This window comes from Nelumbo lutea, chromosome 8 (genome assembly GCF_056320005.1).
Source record: "Nelumbo lutea isolate HS-2025 chromosome 8, American lotus-T2T, whole genome shotgun sequence".
NCBI classification, from domain to species: domain Eukaryota; kingdom Viridiplantae; phylum Streptophyta; class Magnoliopsida; order Proteales; family Nelumbonaceae; genus Nelumbo; species Nelumbo lutea.
In genome coordinates this window covers 3,576,036-3,600,019 of record NC_142691.1, presented here as the reverse complement: position 1 = coordinate 3,600,019, position 23,984 = coordinate 3,576,036, and the positions used below count along the sequence as shown (strand labels likewise).

The following is a 23,984-nucleotide window of genomic DNA, read 5'->3' as shown; positions in this document are numbered from 1 at the left end:
TAGAACAGTTCCATTTCTGGGTCATTTTTAAAACCTTGGTCTCTAACAAGCAAATTTGCTCCCACGCTTGAATTGGAGTATGACCTGTCAAAATTAAGTTTCACCCAAGTAACTAGTGACTTCACTCATCTATCAACAACAAATCTCAAGAGGACGAGGGGTGGAAGATAATCTATCCTAAGTCCTAACCGAGGGAATCGCTCAGCTCTCCTACCCCTTCCAACTGAATTTCTCAATTGAAGATCTAGTACATCATATAGGTAAGATCTAGCCATCAACCACTTAACCATGGTGTGACTCCACGCGTAACCCTGGAAGTAAGGGAACCTAAAACTGAATCGATTCTTATGTTAACAAAAACTTGTACAATATAGGTATGATCATAAATGATATTTAACAAGAAATATTATTTTTATTATTAGTTAAAATTATATAGTATACGCATTCGATGTCAAGTATTGAGCTTGATTTGGTTTTGTTTTTTACTCTTCCCTCCTTTGAATGCATGGGAAGACTCATTGCCCCACATTGCTTGGGAAAGGGAGTTGAGTTTGAGTATATATAGACTTGCTCTCTCTATTGGTAGGGACCCATAGTAGGAAAGCACTATATATAGATGTTCATATTCATACGCTACACTAAATCATTTTGGTTTTGACCGATTTAAATAGTTTGACTTTTGAATTTCAAAATTTATTTTTAAACGTTTTCTTTTTCTATTTTCCGTCTCCTCTTCTTTGTGTCTCTTCAAACAGGTGCATTGTTCTGAAGAGACATCTCTCTGAAAGGACACTTCTTTGTGGTGGTTCGCGGAGGTTTGGTAAGAGAGTGCACGCCTACCAGTGGCCTATGGGCTGTTTTATCTTGGCGACCGATTTGCAATCACCCGATTGCATCGTAAGGGGCAAATGCGGGTTTAAGGAGAGTGACCAAGTGGCACGACTCAACCCTCCTTCTCTCTACAATTTCTCTGATTTAGAGTTCTACAACACTACAATTTTGCATTGTAAGTTCTTGGTTTAAAAAGCGATTACTGATAAATTCCATTATGCCTTCTTTATTATTTTCCAACACTTGTTGATTATCCCATCAAGTCAAATTCGTGTAGGATAGACAAAACCTAATTGACTACAAATCAAGTTTCATGTAGAGAGATTTTTAATCGAGTTAAATTGTTTTTGTCTCTGGGTCATAGGTCATCGGTTCAACAATCTGAATTGAATGGGTCAAATTGTGTTACATGAATAATATATAAATTCATACATACATACATACATATATATGCATGCATGTATGTGTGTGTGTATATATATATATATATATATATATATATATATAAACATTGTATTTTATCAATAAATAATGTATAATTATATTACTTTATGTTTTTTATTTTTTATTTATAAAAATATTATAATCTATAATTTGAGGCCAAAAGGGGAGTTTTTACCAAAAAAGTAATGGGCAAAGCACATTGAAATAGAGACATTGGAGTGCAAAGCTATACCCTACTGAAGTTTGCATACACATTTAAGCTATGTTTTGTTTGAAGGAAAAGGTAGGGAAAGGAAGGGAAAGACAATAAAACATATACAAAGTTTGTAAAGATTTCCATACATTTTCCTTCCTTTCCCTATCTTTTCCTTCAAACCAAACACAGTATTTGTGTTCAACCCATCACTTAATCACCAAGTCAAACGGGTAAATAATTAATCCAACCGTGGATTAGGTGGTTTTTTGTCGAATTCAATGATTTTTTACTATTCTCTGAGTTTGACTGTTCAAACAATTCAACCAATCTGTGGGTTAAAAAGAAGGGTTTCTAACAGATAGGGGCAACTTTTTGCCTTAAATATCAATAAAACGTAATATTTTTATAAAATGACTAAAATAAGAGAACTTTCTAAAAAATATATATAAAAAAAGGGCAGCGGCACTGTTCATTGTCTTCCTCAGCCTGCCTTTGTATTCATGCCAGTCATTTTAACGGGTCAACAGTCCCGACAGTCCATCCCGCGTGCTGGAGGTTCCAGAAGTCGGAAATATGATGGGCTCTATGCGAGACTGGTTCTTCCAGTAGAAGAAGTAGAGCAGCTCCTTGGAAGGGCTGGCAAAAGGATCTCCGGTGAAGCCAGGTTCACCAGTGGAGTTTTGTTGCAGGGAATGAAGCCAACGCGGGCTGCTCTGCTTCTAGCTCTCGGGGCCCCAACATTGTCACCGTTCTCTTGTATGTCAGCATAATGTTCTGGGCACCATTGTCAAAAAGCAGAGCGAATGACGGGTAGTTCAAGTCGTCTGGCTGAAGAACTTGATTAGTAGGAGGACAAGTGAAACTCCGCCGAGCTAAATCTGAAGAGGAAGAAGAACCAGCAGCAACGTCTCTGATTGGAGTAAATTTGTTGTTTAGCATATAAGTTGTTGTCATTAGAGCTGATTTGATCGCTGAGGGAGACCAATCTCTGTGTACAGGAGGGCAGCCAGGCCACTCACATGTGGACATGACATGGATGTCCCTAAGATTATCTTGAATTCAACACTTCCTTTATCACTCTTCAGCTGAGTCGGGCTCACTGTAGGAGGCCAGGCAGCCAATATATTCAGCCCTGGTGCCATAACGTCTGGCTTGATCACATCAGGTGCGATTGGGTTGGGTCCTTTTGCCAGTTCTTCCAAGGAGCTGCTCTATTTCTTCTGCTGGAAGAACCAGTCTCGCATAGAGCCCACCGTATTTCCGACTTTTCGAACCTCCGGCACGCGGGATGGACTGCCGGGACCCATTGACCTGTTGAAATGGATGGCATGAATACGAAGGAAGGCAGAGGAAGACGATGAACAGTGCCACTGCCCTTTTTATAATTTTCTAAAAAATATATTTTATAAAAATATTACTTTTTGTTGATATCCAGAGCAAAGAGTTGCCCTTATCTGCTTTACCTCCATTTACCAATTGTTTAATGGATGGGACAAATCGGCAGAAATGTTATACGTAAGTGTCAAGTATTTTGATTTTAAGGATTTTTAAACTGTTCGTTCCATTCCCAGAATTTGTAACTCCACTGTACAGGTGGAATATGAGCGCGCATAATAGGTGAAACTGTTTATAATTTTGAATTATTGTAAATCTGCAGTTTAAATCAAAATTCTGAGTGGAGTACAATCTAAAAATTTCATGAATTTAAAGCCCAAAATTTCAAGACTTATATCATTAGAAGTGTATGGGTTTCAGATTATCATGGTTATAAAATTAAGTTATACCAAATCCTTAAACAAATACGTTTTAGCTAAATTTTGTTTTGCACAGTACAAAGCTCAAAAGGCAAAACTTAATAAAAAACAGCTTTAATTAGTTATCAAAAATAGACCAGCTTCATGTTAGTCGTATTACGGAACTTGGGTGTCAAAGGCCAAATTTAATTGGCTAATATAATTATGATGGCATCCTTTCAAATGATCATGACTCATGAGAAAATGTGGAGGTGACCTTGGGAAAGTGATGTTTTTGTCCACTATATAACTGCATAACTTAAATTAGTCATGTGGGTATTGGTATCAAATCATAGTTCCAGATTTTGTTATTTTTTACAACACTTCAATTAGATACTTTAGATTTCTGATATTTTGCTCATCTACTGCAATTACGGGTCATTAAAATTGTGGATTTGGGATTGGGTTTTGTGTTTACGTCCGGATTAGGTTTAGGCTCATATCAAGCCTATAAATTTTAGGGTCGGGTTTGAGTTTAATATTTCAAATCCGGCCCAGGCTTGATTTGACCCGCATATATTTAAATTTATATATTTTATGTATACATGCTATTTTATATTATATTATATATTTTATATATAAATATTATAACATGACATGTATAATTTATATTATATATAAAATTTTATTTTATATATTATACAAAACTAAATATTATAGATATATAATTTAATATGTATGCTGTGAAAGACATTGGTCCAAAATCAAGCCCGACCTGGTCTAGGCCTGTATAGACCTGGGGTAGGACTTATGTTACAGGCTCTGAACTTCGGGCCTGGGCTTGAACTATAATCCTTATCATAAGTACAAAGCCCGGCCTAACCCATGATCATGATCGCCCCTAACTGCAAGGTGGCAAACTGGACCATTGCGGATTATATGTTTTATCGCCTCATATGGTTAAGTTCATAAAGTGCATCTTTAGTATTAATATGCATCGTTATGAAAGCTACTTTTTCGTCTATCTAGCTAGTACAATGGATTAATTATCGTGGAAAATGTTCTATCATTAGCTTTTTTATTAGGTAAGACAGTTATAGAAGCCATGCATATAATGATATAATTATTATAATATGAGTTTACATTGGCGCCCCCATAGGCATTTCACATATATCTTGAGATCAGATCTGTTACTCACACCAACCTTATAAAGCATTGCAATTTGCAGGTGTGGTGTGAGGTGCACTGTGCGAGGAACAGAACTGAATTTGTGCATCTCAGGGTTGGGATGTGCTGTGGAGCATGGATGCGAATTAAATCTGAATTATTGGATTATTGTGTACTGGACTTCGGATTCGGAGTCAACTCGATCCCCATAAGAGTATGAAAGGGTTTTGAGAAATGGGGAGGGGGCATTACCTGATATTGGTCCCTGCCATCTAAGGTCTTGGACTCTTGGGAGGTGTAGACCGGATAAGGACCCACATTAAAGATGTATAAATTACAGCTTTAGGCCCCCTTTATATGGGTGCAAATGGATATTTGATCCGATTCGAGATCTAATCTTATTTAGTCGATGTTCGGATTTTTGGATCGTATTCAGATCACCCTTTTATCTGTTTTGAGAAGATCCGATTCAATATATATTATATATTTATAATATAATACATTTATATGTTATTTATTTATTTTAATTTTATTTTATTTTTCTTTTAATAATTTATTTGTTTTTAAGAAAACAAATCAGATAGGATCAGATCAGATCTGAAGATCCGATTTACCGACAAGATTTGAATTCAAATTGAGTCCTATTTGATCTGAAAGATTGGATCGGATCTGACATGAATAGTGTCAGATTGGATTCAAATATACATTGATTCAAATCCGATATGAGGTAAGTTTTATTGGGTAACACTTATTCATACCCATAAAAAAAAAAAAAAAAAAAAAAAACTAATTTCAAAAAGGACAAACTTATCCCATCATGTTTTGTAAATGTTTTCCCCAACTTTTCCATGTGAAAAATGGGTAAATTTTACATGGATAAATGAAACTCTCATTACCGTGGGGCCTAGTACCTAATGCAAAAATAACACTTTAAAGTTGGTCAGTGGAAAATAGATACCTATTGACCAACTTTACCCCGTTTATTTACCAATAAACGATCAAGACCTCAATGTGAGATCAGCTGGTAATTTGTCAAAATTTGAATGGGCCTGGCTAAAGGGCTGAGCTTGAATAGTGTAAAAAGTTATCTTGGCTCAACTTATATTGTGCTCCTAGCTGAACCCAATAACTATGTTATGGGCTTATGGGTTGTGCAACCAATAGTAATGCCCCGATCTAGAATATGTATGCAAAGTGAGAGATTGAGGCGGTGTTTGGCATTGATGTCGTTTTTTAAACCACATAGGCACCACATTAAAAAAGGTGGTGTTTCAGAAAAACAACTTCTTATTTGGTATTGTTTTTTTATAAAAAATGTTGCTCCAGATAATATTCATTGTTTTCTCAGAAAAAGTGTGGTCTGAAGAAACGCCAAATTCAATGTTTTCTAAAAAAAAACAGCCCATTATTATTAACGGTGCAATGATGTGACATCATATCAGATGTTGGATAATATAAACCAATACTGAAAATGATTTTATAGCACTGATACCAAACAAAACAGCTTGCTTTCCTAGAAAACACCCTATGTGTTAGCATTGTTTCCAAATAAGAAATAAACACAATTTTCTTACGATTGTATTTCCAACACCGATGCCAAACACCTAGTCAGTAGTTCTGGCTATATGCACTTTATTGGCTGACATGCACCCACGGTTGTTATTGGTTGCACAGCTAATTCTTTTTCTTTTTATCCCTGAGAAAAATTGCACAGCTATTTCAGAATCTATGAATGTACACAGAACATATGTATCATCATATATATATCACAGACTACATAAATATGCAGCGTTGCCAATCATCAATTCTAACCTGTTTAATCTATGTAACCACAGGCCTACATGATCTCACTTTGTTTCATTTTATGTACTTGATGACTGAAGTGAATTAACTGAATGGCTTATTATTTTTTTATCTTTTAATGAATAAAATAAATACATAATAAAATATTTATGAGTCTAATAATGAGTATACTATGCCATTCAGGCTTCAGCTATTAAAAGGGGCTTTGGTTCCACAGTTACGTTAATTCTCTATATAGATGCCAATCAACCATTAATAATAATAATAAAAAAAAGAGCATGTTCGATTCCCTATCTATACAGGGGCTGTTTTGCAGGTCGTTTTTAGGTAGATATTTCAATAATTCAATTAGATGAGAAGATGAATTTAACTTTTGGGGTTTTGTCTTTAAGGTTGTGTTTGGTTGCAATGTAAACAAATTTGTATTGATGTAAAATTATGACAGTATAAATGATTTTAGTATAAATTCTGACTTTTTTATTTCAAATTTTAGTTTATTTTATTTGATTGCAGTACAAATAAAATAGATTAAGATATGAAGCATAATAAAATAAAACCCAAAATAAAATTAAACAAAAAATTGTATTTTTTCCTTTACATTTCCATGCATTTGTACTAGTGCAAACAAAATCGCACTGCAACCAAACGAATCCTAAAGCTTAGGACTGTTTGGTTTGTATTGTGGTTTATAGGGCTGTTAAAAACAGCTGGAAAGGCTATTTTCAATGCGGAAAGACCAAAAGTTTTGTTTGAAACTTCCTGATTTTCAACTTTTTCGCTCTTTCTATAGGTTTTTATTCAGGTCTTTTGGTCTATATGATGTCAAACAAGAAAATGCTTTTTTTTTTTTTTTTTCTTTCTTTCTTTTGAGCCTCCAACAGACTGAAAGACATGTCAGACACCACCATGATAACTTTAATGGTAAGCTTGAATAAATGAGACTAAAAGACTGTTTCATAATAGTTGAGGTTGTTGAAATGAATTGTTTGTTGCTATGTTTTTGGTAAACAAAATAAGTAACTTGTGTGAGAAGTTAGGTTTTGATAAGTAATTTACCATAAACCTACTAACAAACCAAATGCCATGTTAGGATATCACAACCTACTTATTGATTAATTGGTCATCACTCATCAAGGGGGTGCTTGGTTCGTGGTTTTGAAAAGGGGTGGTATGGTTCCTAAGCCAAACTCTTCTTTGAATATGACAAATTTTTTAACCATGATATTTGATCATTGATTGAATGATTCATGTGTACATGTGTTTTCACTATTTGCTTTGATTGTACTATTGTCTTAAAAGAGAGACATTATAATTGGAATGATATTAGTGTGGGGCATACCTTGCTTGCATTAGTGTACCATGTTCCTTAGTTGAGAAAGCTTTCAATAAAAAGTCTTTGTTCAAAAAAAAAAGCAGTTTCTTTGGTTGTGGAACCATGAATTGATGGTTCCAAAACTAACAACTGTATTCAAATCACATAGATGACATTGGTTATGTCCATGAAATAGCTAGATAAATCATGATACAATCATAAACCAAACACCCCCTAATAGACAGGTTTAACTGTTTCAACAGTCATTGCTAGGGGTGTTCAGTCCAGTCTGGTCTGGAGTTGGAGAACATCTCAAGCCGAACTAGTAAATTGTGGTATAAAAAATTCTCAGTCCAGTCACTGCTATGGTTGAGCCATATAGGTCAAGGATCTAAATGATAGTGTTGAACTTCGGGTACTAACTAATACTCCATTTGGAGTCTAGGCCTCTGTTTGGTATCACTTATTTTAAGCATTTATTCAAAATTTCTAATTAGTACTTAAAATAAGTTGTAAAATCCCATAATAAGTGAAAAATAAGTAATTATTTATATTTGACGAAAAAACTGAAAGTAAGTAATTATTTTTGAAATAAGTGCTTAAAAGATAAATAGCTTTGGGCCAGCTTTCTTTTAAATGCTTGTAAAATAAGTTTTTTTAGTGTGACAAAATTGCCCTAAAAAAATCTCCGAATTCCTAATGTCGCCCCACTATCGTCTTCTCCATTATTGCATTATAGCTGCAATGGTGAAACCAAAAGGTGGCGTGGAGGATTTCATGGTTTAATTATGTGAAATCCACCCACCCTCTTTTAGTTCTCATCGTTTTTTGGGGTGTGATTTTTAGTATGGTAGGTTCTATTTGGGAAAGAGGCAAACCACAAAGCCGGTGGCAGTCTCTTCGTTGGTGAGTTCTAAATCCGCTTTTCTTATTTTCCCTATTTGTTTACAAATATATGGTCAATTATGTATTATTTATATCAATTATTTTTTATGTTAAAATCTGAATTATACAAGTAAAATTTGTGGTTAAAATGCTAATAGTTGTTTATAATTTTAGTTTATATATTTTTTTGATTAATCACAAAAATCATTATTTGTTATTATCGAAATATTGTATCCAAATTTGATTTGGTGCTTGAAAAATAATGATAATAACAGTAATATTAAACTAGTAAGTTGTTGTTGTTATTATTACATGATATTATTTTTCCCATTACTTATTGTATTTTCTTAAATAAATTTAAATATTTAATAGTGTCATGTGTGTGGTACATGGGCCCATGTGCATGGTGGGGTTATAATTGTCATTTTCATCAAAATGTTTCAATGTAATATTCATAAACAACACACCCACACATAGATACATACATACGTAGGTACATACATACATACATAATATATATATATTTTTTTAAGTTAGGGTTATAGTTGTCATTTTTACAAAAATAAGTACTTATAATAAGTGTAAGTGATTTGGGAAAGGGCCTCGAAACATTAATAAATACTTAGGCCAAGTTTGCGAATGCTTAAATATATCTGATTATTTAAATAATCACTTATTTTGGGTTGTAACCACACTAATAAGCACTTATTGGCTTTTGGAAAATACACCCGAAATAAGTGCTTGTTGTGTAGAAGTCCAAAATTCAGGCTTTACTTTTTAAGTTTATATTTAATGAGCGCTTATTTCCTTTCTGGCCTATCTTGGCCTGCCACATCATTTTGAAAAATATTCATACTACCTCTCTTTGAAACAAGTGCTTATCACCAAATGCTTATGATCACCTAATAGAATAAGCACTCATCTATATGCATTTACTCAATAAAGTACTTATCTTTCAAATAAGCACTCTCAAACATGGCCCTGTTCAAGTAAGTATTTGTTTTTCAAACCGTTTATTCGCCAAACATTACATAAGATTGTAAGGAGGGAAAGGTGTACCTCTGACTCTTGTGTGTTGCAATGCATCGAATCATTGCTGTGCCATGACATAAGTAACATAGCAAAGCCGTTTTTCAACAAAGGCCTAATTGATTCATAATTAGAATCGGAATCGAAATCCATCAAAACCAGAATAATGATGGATTCTCATTGTAAGGAGGGAGAGGGAATGTCCATTCCCCAATTGTATTGAGAATATCTTCCACTGATAACTTCACGAGGTGTTCCCAATGCACACTAAGATGTGCGTATGGGGTGCAGATGTGATCTCACCATTCCACAAATGGGAAATGCCATTCCACATGAAACGGAAATGGGATTTTGATTCAGTTCAACCAAATCATTCGATATCAATTCTGATTGTCGTTTGTAGACTCTATTATTGGGAATCAAACAGACCCCAAGTAATTATCTTCAACTTCATTAACAATCAAAACTTGTATGATTTTGTTGACTTCAGTGGATGACGTGGTGTTGATGTGAAAAGGGTATAACAATTTTCATACCAAGATGATGGAAAAACTTTGGCTGTTGTGAATATTTTTGGGAATGCTACTTTATAATAGTGGGGTAAAATAGTAATTGCCCCTATTTCCTTTTAAGGGTTTTTACCGCTCAGTTCACCTCTAAAATTCTAGTTCTATTGTACGGTTAGGGGTAGGTGCCAGCTCAAAATTGATGCTAATTCACAGGCAAGTATGTGTGTTATAGGTGAAGTTGTTCATAAATTTGAATTATTGTAGGTCTACAGTTTAAATTTGAATTCTAAGGTGGGTTGAAGTCTAAAAATCATTTCCTTTCAACCATAAACATAGAAATGAGCATAAATTGGTGAACATGTCTAATCTTAAAACCATGATTTTTAAAACCGACCCGGAGACCAACCTGGTCAGGGGTCCAGTTTCTAGTTCAACTCGAACGATCGGCTTATTCTGACAAAAAAATAAAAAAATGGTCAAAACCGTTTGAACGATTAACCACCCGGTTTAGTGATTTGCTGACCAAAATCAACTTTCTTTTTTTTTTTTTTTTGAGAAAATCGGATTTTGGGGGAAAACGGAACTAATCACCTAATCGATTCATGGTTTTTCTGGTCCAACCGTTCGATCCGATCCAGTTTTGAAAACAATGATTAAACCACGAGTAGCTTCCAACAACCAAAGTTAACTCGACAATAAGCATTTTAAACTGTTGAATTAGTGTTTTGAGTAGCTTCCAAATCCTAGCTTTTTGATAGTTAATTGGGCCGACCACTCAGCTTAAACCACGAGACTGGGGCAAAGTGTTGGTTACTTTAGCTGAGCTGTTTTCATGCAGTGTCCTTTGCCTTTTGCCTCTGCGAGGTGGGCCACGTCTAGACCTGTTCATGGGCCGGGTGGCCTGACAGGCCGGCCTGGCCCCCAAACGGGCTTGAAACATGTTTATAGGCTTGCGGGCTTAAACTCGGGCCAAAAAACTCGGCCCGCAATAAATTCGAGCCAGGCTCGGGTTTTGTCAAAATAGCCTGATCCAACCTAAAATTAGACTTAAAAAGGGTTATGTGATTATGTCCATTTGAATAAATTTTTTTATTTAAGAATGTAAAACTGTGTTTTAAAACGTAAAAGAAAGGGAAAAAACCATATTGTAGTCCCATTTTTCATTTAAATAGGAAAAAAAACCATCTGAATTGTACTTTTTTTATTAGGTTGGGTTTTGGGCTTTTTATCAGGACCGGGCTCATGCTCGGGCCTAGCGTATTTCTATTAATGATGAGTAAAAGCCCTGCCAAGCCCGACCCATGAACAGGTCTAGCCATGTCCAGATATTGTACTTATAAGCAAAATACTTATATTTACTTATATGCTATTTTTCAATAAATATATTTTTATAAATTTATTATATTATTTATTTTTTATAAAAAATATGTATATATGATGAAAATAATAATTTTTTTTTTATTTTTACTTTGTTTTAATTAGTATTTTTATTTTTTCTTATTAATTTACGAATTTTTGAAGAAAATACATCAGATTAGATCAGATCTGAATATCCAATTTATTGATAAAATGTAAATTTAAATCAAATCCTATCAGATTAGACATGAACAATATTAGATCGGATTCGAATATACCATAATTCGAATCCAATCCAATTCATTTGCATCCCTACCCAAAGAGCCCAAAAGCTCAATGATATCGGCTGAATCCAAGCTTCAGCCATCGGTCCATGAGCCCATGCAAACCCGGACAAAGATACATTACATCAGCTGCTGCGCGAGGTCAACGGAATTTTATGATATCGGTTTGGAATGGTTACACAATGAATTTCATGAAATTGACCCGGGCCAGATATCCGATTGGACCAGACTGAAACAACCGGCCTGTGGGGGACTTTTGTGGGCTGGGCTGTCAACCACTAGCTACTAGTTAGTAGCTACTCACACTCGTTTTTTATTTCACAAGATGTTAAAAAAAAAAAAAGAAAAAGAAAGAAAGAAACGAAGGAAACTTAGAAATTAGTAACCACTAACCAGTAACAGTAAGGCAAGGCTACGTTTGGTTTGACGGAAAAAAGTAGAGAAATAGATAATAACTACTAATGAATTTTTTGGAGGTCTTATTATTAGTCTCCAGGGTAAAACGTTTTCAAAACCCTCGCTCGCCAAACCTTCTTGTTTCCCTCTCTGTCTTTCTCTCTCTGTTTCGGTCATTTTCGCGGTATTTTTTTTGAGGGATGCAAAGCTGCGCGAACGCTTGGTTTCGACCTGAAAGATCTTTTTGTTGGTTCCGTCTCCTGCTCTCATCTCGTTCAATAGTCGTCTGAGGGTTTATTTTCTTGTTTCTAACTATTATCTTTCCCGTTTCTTCTATCCCCTTTTACTCCGGACGGAGATGAACTCCGGTTCGCGGCTCGACGGTGAAACACAAATTTTATCTGCTCGTGTCCGCAAAACCATCCAATCCATAAAAGAAATCGTCCAGAATCATTCCGACGCTGATATTTATGTGATGCTCAAGGAAAGCAACATGGATCCTAACGAGACGGCGCAGAAATTATTAAATCAAGGTGTGCTTATATATTCTAGGAATTTTTAGTTCGGTTTTGTTGTTCTCGTTCTTTTTGTTTTTTTCTTTTCCTTTTATCTATTAATATCCCGTGTTTGGTGGATGGGTTTTACTTGGTAGAAGCCTCATTTAACCTACGAGATTAGTTTAGGGATTGCTTGCTAGTTATTGCGGACTGGTTAATGCACTGTATATATATATATATTGAATTGGTCTGTCACTAATTTCACTGGTTCTTGGTGCTTTCGAGGCAGATTTTTCATAATGCCCATAAGGTTTGATTGGTGTAGACTATTTTTCGACTATGTTGCTGTAAGCAGGGTAAAGGCTAAAGGCGGAGGCGAGGCTGTTGTGCGTGGAGAGATGAGGCATAGACCCCATTTCCCAACTTCCAAGGCGGGAGCCTAAAAAAACACAACTATAATACAAAAAGAATATTAGACACTAAAAACAAAAAATTATCTAGTTCCTAATATAGTCGTATACCTTAGGCAGTGGTTTAATGATCAGTGGTCACAGGTTTGACTTCTGCCAGCTTAACTAAAGTATTAACCATGTTACAAAGTCAACCAAAGCTACAAAAAAAAGAAAACTGAACCTGTACACAAAGAAACATATTTTCAAACTAAGTATCTCTTGTGCACCAATTCAATTTATTGGAGCCCCAAAAAGTTCAAGCAAAATGTATATCACAAACTGAAAAGAAATATCTAAACTACAAATAGTCACTTTAAAAAATTTGATGAATGAATAAGCAATAATTTCAGTCCCGTCATATATAGATAGATAGACTATATGCATGCACATATTCTATGTATCTTTAAAAGGGAAACTCTGCTGGCAATATAGGGCAAACTTTCTTTTATAATAGGTTTAGGGGCATTTTGATAACAAATGAAATGGGTGAAATGAATGATTTATTGCTTTGCCTTTTAGTGGACAAAACAGTCACATATTAAAAATACTTAGGAGTATACTTATCGACCAAACATACCATTCAGCCATTAGGATCTCACTGACAACCTATTGAATAACTTATTTACTGATAGATAGAGGAATAAGCAATTAAGTTCAGCCACTTCAGTTGTTACCAAACCAATGGCCCTTAGATTGAGGCTTCTATGCTCCTAGTAAATGACCGGAAAAGTAGGAAATATATTTTTTCCTAATATTAAGGGATACAGATCAATGATAAGGCCAGTGTTATCTTTAACCTGCATCAGGGGGTTTCATGCAACTTTTGACGGTAATATTCTACACTGTTTTTTAATCTTATTGACGTGAATTTTGAGATAAGTAAGATCACTTAACTATGCTTTTCTTGATCAGTAACTAAAAATTTTATTAATAGCGTAAACAATGTTGAAAGTAGAGAATTTTACATTTCCATATTTTCCAATACAAAAGAGCCTGCACATTGCTGCTCACCACTCCCCCTTAGATTGAGGCTTCCATGCTATTAGTAAATGACTGAAAAATTAGGAAAATACCTTCTTTTTTTTCTTTGATATTAAGAGACACAGATTAAAGACAAGCCCATCTTTATGTTTGACCTGCACCTGGGGGTTTCTTCATCCTACTTGCAAGGGTAATTTTCTACATTGTTTTTAGTGTGAATTTTGAAATAAGTAAGATCATTGAACTGTTATTTTTGGTTTGGTCATTAACTAAAAAATTAATTGATAGTGTGAACTGTGAACCATGTAGAAGTATTTACAGCACTGAACTGAACATTTCCATATTTTCCTTGTAAAAGAGCCACCACATTGTAGCTCATTCCTTGGCTCAAATGGTTAAAATGAAGCCAAGACATGTATTGTTTTAGCTTGAGGTATATCTAGCTCATTTAAGTGTTTATATCCTTAATAAAGATGTTTTTTTGTTAACTTTCTTGGATGAGAGTTTAACTTTCTAAATAATATATAAGAAGCAGCCTTTCAGAGTTATATTTCATAGTTCAATATATAATATCTTGTGTTTCAGTACTACATGTTGTTTTGCACTGTAACCACCAAAAATACTTGAGGCGTTTTTACTAAGTTCGACATGTAAACTGAACTTGGTCCAGCATTCTTACTTCGTTCACTGTTCATGTCTTCTTGCTGGCGGCTGTGCTATGTGAATCCATTTGCATTGTGATTTTTTGTACTGTATTATTTTAATCTTTCTAGCATATTGATATTATATGACTTTATGTTTTTTTCTTTAGATCCATTTCATGAGGTGAAGAGGAAAAGGGACAAGAAGAAAGAGGTATGCCATGTATACATTGTTGTGGCCTTATGAAATAAACATTTAAGTTCAAGCATGGAGAACCAAATTCATATTGAGCTAGCTTCTAACATATGTTTTTCTATCACCTCCATTTTTTAGTCATTCTCTGAAAAATGTTCTTCAATGAAATTCTATCTTTACTATGATTTGGAAAAGATTGAGAAGATGTTTTATGATAATTGTGTTTGATGTCTTGGGAGTTGGGATTAGATAGAACCTTTGGCACAATTCTACTTCAGATAAGATAGCCCAGTGCATTATCCATGTATGCATTATCTCTAGTGGATTAGCAGAATCATTATGGTTGCATTTACTTATATGTTTCATTCACAACATTCAGTGTAAACATACAGTTCGTAAGTCTCCTAGAAATTACTAAGAGGCAAAAATGTAATATGTACAGAATATTTTTTCTTGATCAGCTATCTACAGAATACTTTTTCACCAAGGTCTTATTCATACAAATACTGTAACAGAAATACATACCTACTTGGATCCATCTTTTAAACTCTTCTACAAGTTTGTTAAGGATTTTAATTATTGGTAGGGACTTCACTTTAGTTTTCTATTTGACTTATTAACATGCCTATTACCCATTGCCCCAGAATACAAATTACAGAGGGTCTATAGATCCTAAAAGACAGTCTGAGCATTTAGGGCAAGCTGCAAAATCTCATACATTTTCAGACCGTAATGCTCGACGAGGAGGTTATGTCCGGAATGTGTTACCTGGTAAGGCAAAAGCATAAACAAGTTCAATACATGTTTTTAGAGGTGTTTTTATCTGCAGTTGTTTGGTATCTGAATCAATTATGGCTGTCATGATTTTTGCTATCAAGCGTCATTGGTCTCCACACTCTTCTGTTGGTTGGTACATATGTGAATCTCCGAATCTCCTAACTGTTTAGTCATCTTATTTTCATTTCTATGCTTGAGTTCTTTTAAAAAAGGCTATTACCCAATGCTTGAGTGTTTATACAAAAGATAAATATAATGGTTGTATATTTGCCAAAAGAGTAGCATATTTTGCATGTACTTTTTCATCTACAGTCTCTTTTTTGTCACAAGTTAATTTTTTTCTCCATCAGAGGTGCTCCACCTTGTGGAGGTTGTTTTAGAATTTTCTCATGTTATGAAAATTTATTAGAGGTCATTTTTGTTCATTATTCTGTGTTCACCATCTGAATTTTTCTGTTTGTATCTACATGTGCACATGATACTTTTAATCGGGCTATTGAATTTTTTGTTTTCATCTTGATCTTATTCATCCAGATTAATTATTGCATTCACTTGTATTTTTGGGTTATAGGCTTATAGCTCTAGTTATTGGGAAGCAATTATCTTTCACGTTTCAGAGTTTTCCAAATTATTCTGTTCATGCTATAAATAGCTGCATACATTACTTTGCAATATGTTTTCCTTCAAACCGTTCATGATGCACTCCCATATAAATAGACTACACATATTTTGGAAATGTTGCATGTGTTTTCTGTATCAACTGTTGGATTATCATTTTGGAAACATTTTGATATTCTTTTCCCTTGGCATGGGAACTAAATGATAAGATCTGGCTAGATGCAGGAATTAGCAGAGAGTTTCGTGTTGTGAGAGATAACAGAGTTGGTCAAAATTCAAGTAAGGAAATAAAATCTGCATCAGTTCAGTGTTCAACCTCTGCTAACGAGCAAACATTTTCTGATGTTTCTGAGAAAAGGTATTGTCCCCTCTCTACCCAACGGAAAGAATAATGAAAAAAAAGAATTGGCATTCATTATTCAAAAATTAATAGTGTTTTGGTTGTGCTGATTGACTAATTCTCGGAGTGCACAGTTGTGAAATAGGTGCTTGGTTTTGGGGTGGTATATAAATATATATTTTAACATTTATGTTTATATATTTAATTCAACTAAGACTGTTCAAATTCCACAGTAGTTCTGAAATCTTATAGTTTGTGATATGATTGACACCTCAAATTATGAATTAAGGGGTTTTAACTTGAAGCTTAAGAGCTGATCTTTTTCTAAGAAATCTTATGCTTATTCTTTGAATCTTTGAGGCTGATCTATGAACCACTGTCTAGGTTAAACAGTTCAGTGGTTCAACCGGAACCAGCTGGGTCACTGGATCATTACCAAGTAAACAGATTTTGCATTTGAATAGTTTAGGGGTGAAGTGGATTCAAGAATGTCTTAGTGGCAGGTTGACTGGTCTGACTGTGGGTTAAAAACACTGCTCCTAAGTGACATATTTGTTGTTTATCTTCCACATTTGTTGACATTTGGCGTTTTGGTGTATTAAAGGGTGGCAATGCTCTTCTTGGTTTGAAATGGTATCATTCTCCTGGAAGTATTTTTGCTATGTTTATGTAATGGATATGAAAATAGCTATTGTCAACCTATTGGTTGCATTCAAAATCTATTTCTTAAATTTTCTGCTGATGGTCAGTTCTTATTTGCAGCTCAACAGGTAATCCATCTGATCAAAAGAACCTGGGTGCCAGAAACTCAGAGGTGCCAAAGTTACCTCAGACTTTAAATGGGTCTACTAATTCTGGTGCCGGACACCCTCAAGAGACTAATTCCAATGGCAGTCATAGGAAAGAGTTACCGGATGAGCCTCGGGTTACAGAACTGAACTCAGCTTTGCAGGTGCAAGGACAGAAGGCACACAATTCACAGCCATATTCTTCAACGTTAACATCAAGGAATTCTGTGGTTGGGGTTTATTCCTCCTCTTCAGACCCTGTTCATGTCCCATCACCTGATTCTAGGTCATCTATTAATGTTGGGGCTATCAAGCGTGAAGTTGGGGTGGTGGGTCGCAGACAATCTTCTGAAAATTCTGCTAAACAGGCATTGGTTCCAAGCGGTTCTTTCTCAAATTCACTCTTGGGGAAGGATGGTTCTACAACAGAGTCATTTCGACCCTCAATCACAAAGAGTGATCAACCCATTTCAACAGCTGTTCATGAATCTGTTAGCATGCCTGCTAGTAGATCTTTTCTGAACAACCAGTATCATGGCAAGCCACATCAACAACTTAACCATCAGAAAGGTAAAACCTTGTTGCTTAAAATTTCTTATGTTGACTAGGTCATGGGAAATTTGTATTGTTCTGAAATCTGACTTAAATATACTTGTCTAGCATGCTTATAGACAAATTTCTCCACTAACCACATATTTTGATTGGTAATCAACTCTGTTAGCCAGCATATTAGCCATTCTATCTTACCTGATTTTGATTATGGGTATGTTTATGGTTTGGACCCATCTGACCCCAAAATCTTGGGATAATTGGCATGGGTATATGGACTCATCTTATGTTGGACAATAACTATTTTACATTTTTTTAACTTAAGATTATATAAGCACATTAGTTAACACTTTAGTTGCATTCTGTTATTAATATTTATAAAAGGAAATATTAGCAAGAAGGGGAATGGCAAAAATTTGAGTTTGTAATGTAATAATTAAAAACTCAAGATGTATTAGCGTATTTAAAATCCATGGCACACAAAGTGAAAGAACCTTCCTGTTTTGAAATTGCATTCATCCAATTTTTTAACTTCTAATGGCAATATTTCTTTTAACAAAAATTAATTATGCTTAGTAGCAAGTTGGGCTGGCACCTGGTATTAATCATAAGGCTTTGTCCAATTGAGTGGATACTACTCAAATCATCAACTTTAGTACTGAAAAATGATGTGGATTTGGCGTATTCAACAGATCCCGCATCCCCATGTAATGGTGCATCTTACATGGGTGCCTTGGGTAAAATAAGGGTTTGGTAATCATTGATGCATGTGCAAGTTCACATTATTTTTCAGTGGGTGAGGTATCTATTAATGGCAAGAAATCTGGTTTCCTAGTTAGCTTGTATGTTTATAAACCCTTTCTTGATAGCTGTTCATTGTGGACTTCTCTATTTAGCCTTCCCAATTACCCAATCTACCTAAGAACGTCGATAGCCACAGAAATTGTTGCAAAGATTAAAAAAATTTTCTTTCGTCATGTGGATATGCAAAATAGTAACTAAAATCCTTGTGCGGCAATTAATGTTAAGATCAATCCATATTCATCAAGAAGATAAAAAGTGTTGACACGAATGCATAATAAATTCATTTGCTCTTTCATCCAAGTGATTCCTACAGTCCTTTTTCTTTTTCTGTTCAGCATATAGAGTTATGCAATATTTGTCTTTTTAGATGTTTCTTTTGTTCAGTGTTATGTGTTTGATCATAATAACTATGATCAGGTAGTTCATGCCTGGTCCTACTCTTAATATTCTCTAGTACATTTCTCAAAAGAAAACAAAACTTCTGTACTTTTGTTCACAATTTTCTTTTGTTGATTTGGACTTGACTCCTTGATACAGCTTCTCAATCTAATATGGAGTGGAAACCAAAGTTGAGTCAGAAGTCCAACAATATCAGCCATGGAGTAATTGGACCGGTTGCAACCTCAACTCCTATGGATAATTCATTGGATTTGAAATCAGAAGCTGCAGACTTGCAGGAAAAGATTTCAAAAGTGAAAATTTTTGAGAATCAGCATGTATTTATACCACAGCATCTTCGAGTTCCTGAGGCTGACCGCACTCAGCTGACCTTTGGCAGCTTTGCATCAGGATTTGACTCTACCAAGAGCTTTGCACTTGAATGTCAAGCAGTTGGGAGTGCAGAAGAATCAAAGGACGAACCTTCTGCAAGGTTGGTCCTATTTCTTGGTGATAGCAACCATTTGATTGTTTTGTTGAATATTATCTTAAAGTTCTAGTAGTTGTCTCTAGCAGCAGCCATTTGATAATTTTATCTTTTACATATGGACTATTGTTTACCTGACAACTTGAATGGCATGGATGTCAGTGCATCGGCTTCAGCTCTGTCTGCCTCAAGTGAAGATGCTTCTGGTAGTAACCAGTTTGATTTGTTAGATGATAAAGTTAGAAATTCTGAATCCAATTCTCCAGCATCAGCTGTAGCTTCTGAAAATCCATTGCCTGAAAAAAGAGAGTCTTCAAGTCCCCAGAATTTGGAGAACTATGCAGATATTGGATTGGCTCGGAATGACAACCCACCATTCACTTCTGGGGAGCCACAACAGCAGCAAGATCCTCCTGGTTTACCAAGTTTCTCAGTAAGTCTGGCCTCAAGTTGGGAAGGATGTTTGGTTTACCTCAAGCCCCTGATTCCATTGGGGTGGGCTGTCTTCTCAGGGGATTGCCTTTTTTTGGCTTTTAAATATTTGTTATATTGCAAATTTGCAATATATACTAGTACTTTGCTTTCTTATCCCTGGTCTTTCTGAACTTTTGTCAGGCGTATGATCCCCAGACTGGCTATGATGTAGCATTTTTCAGACCCTCAATGGATGAAAATGTACAAGGACAGGGTTTATCCTCCCCCCAGGAGGTATGTTTATGCATAAGAAATTCTTGAATATTTTCATATATTTGTAAAATGGTCTTACAGTTCTATGAAAAAATTAACTAGCAATGCATGCAGATGTTTCCTATTTTAAGTTTCTCATATTTAACTTTATTCAGTCATTAAATCCAGGACATTTAATGCATCTTATGATCTGCAGGCTTTGATCTCACACACAGCAAACAGTATTCCAGCATCCACAGTGGCAATGTTGCAACAGCCGGTAGCACAACTGTATCCTCAAGTTCATGTCTCTCACTACCCAAATTTTGTGCCATTTCGCCAGTTCCTCTCTCCAGTATATGTACCACCAATGGCTGTGCCTGGTTATTCTAGTAACCCTTCCTATCCCCACCCATCAAATGGCAGCAACTACCTGCTGATGCCAGGAGGTAGCTCACATCTCACTGCAGGGGGCCTCAAGTATGGAAATCAACAGTATAAGCCCATACCTGCGGGCAGTCCTACAGGGTTTGGTAATTATACCAGTCTAACTGGATACACTATCAATGCTCCAGGAGCAATTGGTGGTGCAACAGGGCTTGAAGATTCAACCAGGATCAAGTTCAAAGAGGGCAATCTTTATGTTCCAAATCCTCAGGTAAAATCTATTCTATTCCTGACTAGGGGATGTTAAGTTTGATGTTTTGGATATAATATCTACTGCAGGAGTCTTTGGATGATCGGAATCATGGTTTAAATTTTTGTGGACATATTTTTGGAGTTAAATTCTATCCAAATTTGGAGGCCACCTGTGGGAAGTCAAAATGGATTGATATCATATGTTTTTTGAACACATGGGAAAAATAAGCAGGAGATAAGATAGAGAAATTGGCGATGGAATTAGAGAATAAACAATAGAAAACTTAGTTTAGATAAGGCTAGGGAAAATATATATATATATTTTTTAATTTTCGTAACGAAAGGATTAACAATCTGGAGCATGTTCATCCCTTGGTTGATTACAAAAGATGTCAGCTGCAAAGTTAGACCCTCTGTGAAGACAACTGAACCGTGTGCTTTGTAGTGCTCTTACAGAATGATCCAAACACGTCTATATTCTTACCTATTGCTTTGGATGCGCCTGTAGTTGATACCATAGGGACTGGAATGATGTTGCTTGTATTGCGCATGGTTTAAAGTATTGACACGCTCAATACTCAATTTTTGAATATCGAGCATGTTCCCACATTGATGGTCTTATACTACTGTTTGACACCTGGCACGCATTGAAATCTATAATTCCTATTATTTGATTTTTCGGTGGACCTGAAAACCAATAAGTATTGTACAATACGTATTGATACTTTGAACCATGGTATTGGGCTACTGGGTAAATGGACTATTTTGGGACATTTAGAACTCATGAAACCTTTTGTTGCTGGTGCAAAATGACAGGCCGAGACATCAGAAATCTGGATTCAGACCCCAAGGGAGATTCCTGGCATGCAATCATCTCCATTTTATAACATGCAAGGACAAGCACCTCATGCAGCATACTTGCCATCGCACACAGGACATGCTTCCTTCAATGCAGCAACGGCACAGTCAACTCATATGCAATTCCCCGGTTTGTATCATCCCACTCCACAGCCAGCGGCGGTTGCCAATCCTCATCATATAGTCCCTGGCATAGGCAGTAATGTGGGTGTTGCTGCAGCATCACCTGGGGCTCAGGTTGGTGCGTATCAGCAACCTCAACTTGGTCACATTAATTGGACCACAAACTTCTGAAAGGAAATGGCTATTCAATCCCTTGCTAACAAGTGATCAAGGTTAGTTATAGTCCTATTTTTCTATGTGAAATTAAAAGGATCATTGTCTTCTTTTTTTCTATTTAATGCAAGTTGTGTTTATTAAGCAATACCCTCTGTCGTATTCGTATAATATCCATTTTTACTCAAATCACATGCTTCCAACTTATCCGTGGGTGCGCCGATTGGATTGACTGTGGGCCTGTGGCCTTGAACACTGGTGGTTGGGTACCGTAAATGGCACATTTACCATGTATATTAATATTATTTTTTTGGCCCTTTCAGTTTACGGGACCGAGTCTAGGCTGCCTTTAGTTGTAGCCTGTAGGAAACAGATTAGTACATGATTGATTGGGTAGTCTTGGGAATAGGACTGTTCCAGTCCAGCTTCAGATTGGTCTTCATGCATGCTGAAGAAGTTTCTGTCTTTTTTTTCACCCATGGTTTCTTTTTCTGTTAATTCGCTATAATTTTTTTAGGCTGATATGTTTGTCCTATTATTTTCATCCGTTTTTATATGTTATTATTATTTAATAACAAAAGGAGTGTCTCTTTAACTTGATTTTGTTGTGAGTTACAAAAGGAAATCAAAACTATCTGGCTTGAAAATAAATTGGTTCTTATAAAAGGCAAACAAATAGTTGTATGACAAACGTGTTGTTTAATTTTTGGTTTTGGAAAATTCGCATTTAGTATCTTGTACTTTGGGTCTAGTGCCACTTTGGTTCCCGAACTTTAAAATGTGACAACTTAATATCCAAACTTTCAAAACTTGTCAACCTATTACTTGTTGACTGTTGTTAACCAACTGTTATGTGGCATTTAAAAAGATGCAAATGCCTTTCGAGTGTTAAATAATTCTCTTTATCAATCATCCAAATGTTGATAAAAAATGAACAGTCCCAAATCCTTGCTTCTTCTATTCAAGAAAGTTGGGGTTGCCAGAATGCCTATTAAGATGTGACTCTAACTTTCTTGAATAGAATAGAAAGTATTTGGGACTATTCGCATTTTGTCAATGTTTGGATGGTTAATAAAAAGAATTAGATGACACTGGAAGGGCATTTGCATATTTTCAAATGCCACCTAATGGTTGGTTAATGGACTAGTTAACAACAGGGACTAGATTGACACATTTTAAAAGTTTGGGTACTAAATTGCAGAGACCAAAGTGGCACTAGGCTCAAAGCACATGGTACTAATGGCGAATTTTCCCTTTTGGTTTTTTGGCACATGGTACTAATAAAAAGTGTCACGTCAGTAAAAACAATATAATTTTGTTGATGTGATATTTTCAAAAACAAAACCCTGTTGTCAAACGCCCCCAAAATAGATATTTATTCCAAAGTATGTTTTGTTTTGTGATCAATCATTCTGATGGTTTTAAGAAAATGTAAATGTATTTTTTAAACTTGTTTTTGCTTTCTCAAAACAAGTTGAAAACACAAATCAAGAACATGTTTCAATATTTATTTTTTTGCCGATATGGCAATTTCCAAAACAAATGAAAAAAGAAGATCATGTTGTTGAAGTGGAATGCCACCAAAGACATTCGTCCTGCTCGGGCCTTGGAGTGGATGGTTACTGAGACAGGCTCATGGGTTAATTGTTAAAGTGTTCAATCATCCATCCAATTCAACTCCATAACTCTTTTACATAAAAAATGGCTTTAATGAAATTTTAAAGTTATTTTACATCAAAATTAACCTAATATATTAATACTCGTCATCGTATATCGACACATATAAATGGGATAAGTTTGTCCAACAGAATAATTGGGTAATTTAATAACTATTTAGGTTGTGGCTCCTAACTTTGTCAACATCCTACTATGTAATTGGGTAATTTAACCTAGCAGAGATTTTTCTTTTCTTTCCTTTTTTTTTTTTTGATTTACTGGCCAGTTCCGAATCTCATCCCACTAATACTGTAAAATTTGTTGAGCTTTGTGGTTTCTCATCCTGGCAGCTCGTTTGGTCTGGTGAACGCTCCTTGAATGTTTTGTTGACCCAGAAAAAATTTCAATTTGATCCACACGAGCTTATTTGGCTATG

General features: G+C 35.4%; 1 protein-coding gene across 2 annotated transcripts; it reads left to right on the top strand.

Annotated features, from left to right (window-relative positions):
• Window positions 1-11,911: 11,911 nt before the first annotated feature.
• Window positions 11,912-22,081, top strand: LOC148842236 (uncharacterized). Of its 2 annotated transcripts, none has more exons than XM_088959032.1 (10): window positions 11,912-12,478; window positions 14,687-14,730; window positions 15,357-15,483; window positions 16,333-16,465; window positions 17,210-17,805; window positions 19,126-19,459; window positions 19,616-19,886; window positions 20,069-20,161; window positions 20,337-20,777; window positions 21,575-22,081. In XM_088959032.1, the coding sequence occupies exons 1-10, from the start codon at window positions 12,304-12,306 to the stop codon at window positions 21,908-21,910; spliced, it is 2,550 nt and encodes an 849-aa protein (XP_088815158.1). In that variant the 5' UTR covers window positions 11,912-12,303; the 3' UTR covers window positions 21,911-22,081. The 2 variants fall into 2 exon arrangements, with proteins under 2 accessions (XP_088815158.1, XP_088815157.1); XM_088959031.1 differs by having other exon boundaries at window positions 12,021-12,478; window positions 16,327-16,465.
• Window positions 22,082-23,984: the final 1,903 nt, after the last annotated feature.

Coding starts and splice junctions, on each gene's coding strand:
- LOC148842236 (XM_088959031.1), top strand. CDS start 12,304: ATGAACTCCGGTTCGCGGCTCGACGGTGAAACACAAATTTTATCTGCT. Junction 16,466..17,209: donor TCTGATGTTTCTGAGAAAAG/GTATTGTCCCCT, acceptor TCTTATTTGCAG/CTCAACAGGTAATCCATCTG. Junction 19,460..19,615: donor AAGGACGAACCTTCTGCAAG/GTTGGTCCTATT, acceptor CATGGATGTCAG/TGCATCGGCTTCAGCTCTGT.